The 6144-nt window shown below is 40.1% G+C and overlaps 1 protein-coding gene across 1 annotated transcript; it reads right to left on the bottom strand.

Moving 5' to 3' along the window:
* Window positions 1–355: 355 nt before the first annotated feature.
* Window positions 356–5572, bottom strand: lpar6a (lysophosphatidic acid receptor 6a). The gene is made up of 2 exons (XM_053646725.1): window positions 2242–5572; window positions 356–1858 (listed from the first exon to the last, which is right to left on the bottom strand). The coding sequence occupies exon 2, from the start codon at window positions 1854–1856 to the stop codon at window positions 717–719; it is 1140 nt and encodes a 379-aa protein (XP_053502700.1). The 5' UTR covers window positions 1857–1858; window positions 2242–5572; the 3' UTR covers window positions 356–716.
* Window positions 5573–6144: the final 572 nt, after the last annotated feature.

The following is a 6144-nucleotide window of genomic DNA, read 5'->3' as shown; positions in this document are numbered from 1 at the left end:
ACAACAAAAACAGTGCATATGAAAATGTGAGCTAATGCCAATGCACACTAATACTGTAACATAAAGTGCTAAAAATAAAAAGACTTGACACTATGACACAACAGGATGTTAATGTTCCTGTCATTAATGTTTATTTATTTTTTAAAATCATTCAAAGCCCCATCAGGAATGATAGTAACAAGTTTTAGTCAATTTGTTGTTCCCAAAACTGTCGTGCTAGTTTCAGCTCAGTTTCAGACTAGAACTCGGATTGGGACTTGAAGCCAATTTTCATATTATTTATATATATATGTATATATATATATATATATATATATATATATATATATATATATATATATATATATATATATATGTTAATGCTATTAAAGTGTACTGGTAAAATGCTAATTCATTTACCAACTTACAAAGGTAAGTGCACTAACGTCTGTGGTTTAAGTAATCCTGTAATTCGTTACAGTTCCTGTATCTGGAAAAAAGAAGCTTTTTCGGCAGCTAAATACTTTATTATAGATGGATGTTTTTACACACACAATCCTTTATGGACATCACGCATATTTTGCAGGGTGTAAAAGCACCATGCAGGGTTGCAGAGTGCACAAACTGATCTGATATGTTAAAAGAAAATTACAGACTCTTCTGAACACTGGAACAACAATTTTAACGGTTCATTAACTGAGCAGATATTTGTCCCAAATATCCAACCATTTAAAGAGTCATGCAATGGACTCTTGCAGTGGATTGAAGAACATCTTGTTTGTAAGGGTCCTCAGGCTGAAATTAAGGCTGGAACTTGTCTCTGATTGCAATGCTTCAGAGTACTTCATGCTACAGTTTTCGCCCATCTGTGACTTCCTCCTTATGGAGTTTTGAATAGTTTCTGAGGTAAAATAGTACACGATAGGGTCAAAGCAACAGTTGGTTACGGCTATGCACAAGGCGATTGGATAAATGGTCCTGACCACAGTTTCGGCTGCACAGCCTTTCAAGGTTTTGGTGCGCACCAGTGAGTAAAACACGAGGTTGACATTATAAGGAATGAAACAGAAGCAGAAGATAAAAAGGTGCACCATTATCATACGTAAGATCTTTGTCTTGTTAAGCTTCCCACCTCTCTTGACTGCTTGTGGCCTCCTCAGAGTCTGAAGAACCATTGCAGAACAGACAACATTAAGGAGCAGTGGTATGAGGAAACCCACAGTCTCTATGAAAATCACCACCTTGGATAGATGAGACTTCCACTGCTTTGAGGAGAAGTTCTCAAAGCAGAACTGGGCAGAGGAGTTGCTACTTTGGCGAGGGGTAGAGTCCAGCAAGAAGCCTGTTGGTAGACTACCTGAGAGCACCAGCACCCATACTGCTACGCATACTATCTTAGCATTGCGCTTGGTCCGAAGTTCCCGCGAACGGAGAGGGTAAACGATGGCCAGGAACCGGTCCACACTGATGCAGGTGAGGAAAAGGATGCTGCCATACATATTTGTGTAAAACAGGGAGACTGACAACTTGCACAGCAATCCACCGAATGGCCAGTCCTGTCGGATGAAATAAAAGACCCGCAGTGGTAGTGTGAGAACAAACAGCAGGTCTGACACCACCAGGTTCATCATATAGGTGGTGGTTTCATTGCGGACTTTCAGCGTGCAGGAAAAGATATACATGGCTATTACATTCATAATGAGTCCCACCACAAAGACAATGCTGAACACTGTGCTGTAGAGTGGATACTTGAATCCGTCATTCTTGGCGCACACTTGATTATTCTGGTCCAAGCTGTTAGAAATATTCCAGTTGCTGGAGCGGGAGCTGTCCCACTGGGGAGTTGTATAATCCATCTGTAAGGTGATGTTGTGCATCCCTACAGGAAAGATATAGAATTGGGTAGAAATTATACAGCAGATATACTGTGGAGGGAATTTCCTTGATGCAGGCTCCAGAATGAATGGTTGGTAGGACACAAAGTAAAAGTGAACAGAAGCATTCCTTTAAAGTGTCTTTGACCAAAATGCTCTTGCTGCCCAGGACACAGAGATCTCTTTCATGTGTGTGCTTTCAGGGCAGCATGCGGCTGCAAGCATTCAAACACTTCCCCTCAGCATTCTTCAGTAGGGACACTGGGGTGAAAGCAGTCCTCCCTAGAGACAGGAGACAATCTGTAGCTTCCTCCCCCCCCCCCTTTTTTTTTAACCCTCTGCCCTCGGCGTATTTACCACAAAGGTAGGGAGCTTTTGCCGTACTTACTCAGAATCTCCAGATCAGACAGCTTTTCTATAACAGTTCACTTAGTCCATGAGAAACACTCAGGTCCACAAGTCAACAATGGTAAAACAAAGTCAAGTGAAATATCTCTTCCTGAAGACAAAACATTAAATTGATCCAAAATCACTGACTATAGTATATCCAAAGTGATCCAGTAGCTGTTACTCCTTAGTGTGTTTTGAAATATTCCAACACTTCAAATAGTCCCTTTTGTTTTGTGGAATCACACAGCTGGTCCTGTTTAAGCAAACACAGTCTGAAATCACCTGCGGACTACAACACGCTGCGCTCCCGCAGCACGTATCCAATGCAGTGTCTCAGCATTACTCCCTGAGTGTACGAAAAAGCAATACACTACTTCTCTTCAGAACGACTGTTTCCTGCCCCACCTCTCTCTCTCTGCTCTCTCTGAGTGAAACAGCCTGAGGATCATTTTGTCTTGTAGGTTGAAAGTGTGTGGGGGAAGGGATGGGATAATATGGGTTATCACCTCAAATGCTTTTTTTGCCCACCCTCTGTCCCCTTCACTCTCATCATCTTATGTGGAAACTGGTTTTCATGGCTATAATGTTTAGTCTAATATTCATTTAACAAATTTTATTCTGTTACAATGGACTTCTGAGAGTTGCTTGGAAGGAGCAGATCATTTTGAATGTTATGTAGTAGTTTCGTCAAAAGGACTTGTTTTCCTACCGACTAGTGTGAAATTCCCTGGCGTCTCACAAGGAGAATTTTTGACCACTATGACTCGTGTGTGGGCATGAGTAGGTCATTGCGGTCACTGAGCTTTCTAAAAGAAGAGTTAAGGATTTGGGGTGGAGGGTAGACGTAATGATGGTTTGTTTGCAAGCTTTTGTTTTGTGGTATGCTTTTGTCCTGACACTTTACTGAACTTTGCTCAAGTAAAACTTGGCTGCTTTCTTTGATGTTTCCCCACTGTCCACAGATCAGTCTATTAAACACAAGCTTTTGTTATTAATGAGTTTAAGAGGGAGAGGGACACAGCTACAGATTTCAAATTATTTCAAAGGATCTATTACTGCAAAGTTGGCTAGTTATCAGGTTTTTAATTAGATATAATTTGCATGACATTATTAGTTTGCATTGTTCTGGAAATTATTTTTCAGGGATTTATTTTTAATTCATTTGAACTGATTGACTGAGCCTTCTTTGTATCCAACAAGCTTGTGGAGCCTTGTAGACCTTACTAGCTGAGACGCTCATTAAGTTAAACCAAGATAAACAACTATAAACCCTATTCGTTCTGCAATCTGAATCCACAACCTTGCGCAAATTTAAAAAAAAAAAATCATTCTGAAAATGTGATCATTTGTAAAATCATGTAAAAAATATTTTCTCATTTGTAAGTCGCTTTGGATAAAAGAGTCTGCTAAATGAATAAATGTATGTATAAATGTATGTAATCGTAATTATAAACACCAGTACAAGTTTGAATGCTACTTAAACAGCTAAAGCTGCATCTATAAATTTAAGGATCCATGCATTACATGCACATACACACACACACAATGACAAGTAGCAGCTTGCACATGTACTACCTTGCAAAGGCACATATGTAGTAAGACAGGCAGCAAAAATCTTCCTTCCTATGGGTAGCTCATGTCTGTACACAACCTGAAATTGCCTAATCCAATACCTGAGCATAAACCCTCTCTAACCGTAAACCTAACAATAAACCAAGGTGTAAACCCTGTAAAAACTGTAATTCTAAGTAAACACCCCCTCCTTCCTTAACCCACACATATACACACACTCCCACTCTACCTCAGGGACCTGTACTTCACTCCTAACAATGGACACCTTTGCAATGTATTATCTAACACATTTTAACAAATGCACACACTGTCATTGGGAAAGGAAAAAAAAAAGGGAACAACATGAAAAAACGTCAGCACGGTTTGTAGTCAACATCCTCTTGTCAATTTTAGACCACTCCTTCATGAATCACCCACTTCACTTCTCGTATGAGTTTATATTATAGAATATTTCATTGCATATTAGTGCCACACATTATGCTACTTTGTGACTTCAAGCCAATGGGATGACTGAACAAGTAAACACACACATCCAAAAGCATGGTGCAAAGCTTTCTGCTCTGTGATCGGCAGTGAGCTCATACAAATGTGCCACGGCCTATTCTGAAAAGACTCACCGAGCCAGACACTCTGAGCCTTCATCTCATTTTCGTTATACAGTGTGTCTATAATACCTGTGTAATTACACCTAAACTTCAGACACAACTATAATGCAATTACTGACAATGTATGACATACATCTTAATGTAAATACGCAGGTGTATCAATTTGTGAATGTTGTGTAATCTAAGACGTACTGCTCTATAACACTAAATTAACCCCTCTCCAGTTGCAACGAGGTTGTGTGGACAGACTATGTGTAACTACACAGGCATTACAAAATGCTAGAGGTGTAATGCAAATACACTGCTATATCCATATCTAGTTCTAAATATTTACAGAATATTGCACTCGCACCTGCAGGAAAGTAAAAACCTCCCATTCACAAGCCCTTTTTTTTGTGGTGTCCTGATGCACTCGTTTATTGTCACATAGACGCCCTAAGCACCCTTTTGGCAAAAAACAATAACAAAAACACGGTGTGCCTTCAATTTGCCTTGCTGTTTCTCACTAACATCACAAGCTCTTTTTGTGGTCTTATTAACAACTGCTATAATGTAAGAGATAACAGGAACTTGTTAACATTAAAGGGAACTATGAAAAGATAACTATTAAAGGCGCACGGTGGCTTAGTGGATAGCGCGTACGCATCACACCTCCAGGGTTGGGGGTTCGATTCCCACTGCTTCCTGTGTGTGCGGAGTTTGCATGTTCTCCCCGTGCTGCGGGGGTTTCCTCCGGGTACTCCGGTTTCCTCCCCCAGTCCAAAGACATGCATGGTAGACTGATTGGCATGTCTAAGTGTCTGTAGTGTATGAATGGGTGTGTGATTGTGCCCTGTGATGAATTGGCACCCTATCCAGTGTGTACCCCGCCTAGTGCCCCATGTTCCCTGGGATAGGCTCCAGGTTCACCGTGACCCTGTAGGACAAGCGGTATAGAAAATGGATGGATGGATGGATAATCATTGGCAAATTGCAGTGGTTTGCTCATCTGTACAAATGTCAATGAGATGAGAAATATCTGGACTGTTACTAAAATGAATTAGATGAAGTTGTTTTAAACAGCTCTGATCTCTGAAATCAATCACTCTGCCATTCATAACAATGTTATTTACTGTTTACAAATGTAATGGGAATGTTAACAGACAGCTGAGGACATTAGTAACAAACCCTCAAGGTAATCCTGTCTGTGTTTATATATATATATATATATATATATATATATATATATATAAATAAATAAATAAATAAATATATATATAAATAAAACACACACACACACACACACCAGATGTTATGGTTTTCTTTTATGGAGCTAGTTGCTCACACGCTCCACTCAATAGGTTTGACGTGGTGAGACTATAAATCAGAAAAAAGCTGTTTTGAAGTCTTCGCTGACAGTGTGAAATGTCTAAACATGTACGATGCAGCCATTGTTCCTTCTCCCCTGTGCTTTCTCCACATACACATACCATCGAGGTCAAGGAGATGCCACGCTTAAAGCCTTTAAGACAACTAAGCATGACGACTAAATGAAACACATGTGGTCCCAGGTCAGTTAAACCACCTACAATGGCAGGAAACACCAAGGCCACAACTCCGAGCCAGTGTGCTGTTATTCTGTCTGGGACACGCTCACCGTGTCTTATGTAAACTATGTTTCCCATTGTGGGGCGTCTTCCAGTCTCTTACATACACTCTATATGTCACTTACTTTATTCTTTATA

The sequence above is a fragment of the Ictalurus furcatus genome, chromosome 17 (genome assembly GCF_023375685.1).
Source record: "Ictalurus furcatus strain D&B chromosome 17, Billie_1.0, whole genome shotgun sequence".
NCBI classification, from domain to species: domain Eukaryota; kingdom Metazoa; phylum Chordata; class Actinopteri; order Siluriformes; family Ictaluridae; genus Ictalurus; species Ictalurus furcatus.
This window is presented reverse-complemented; position numbering and strand designations above follow the sequence as displayed.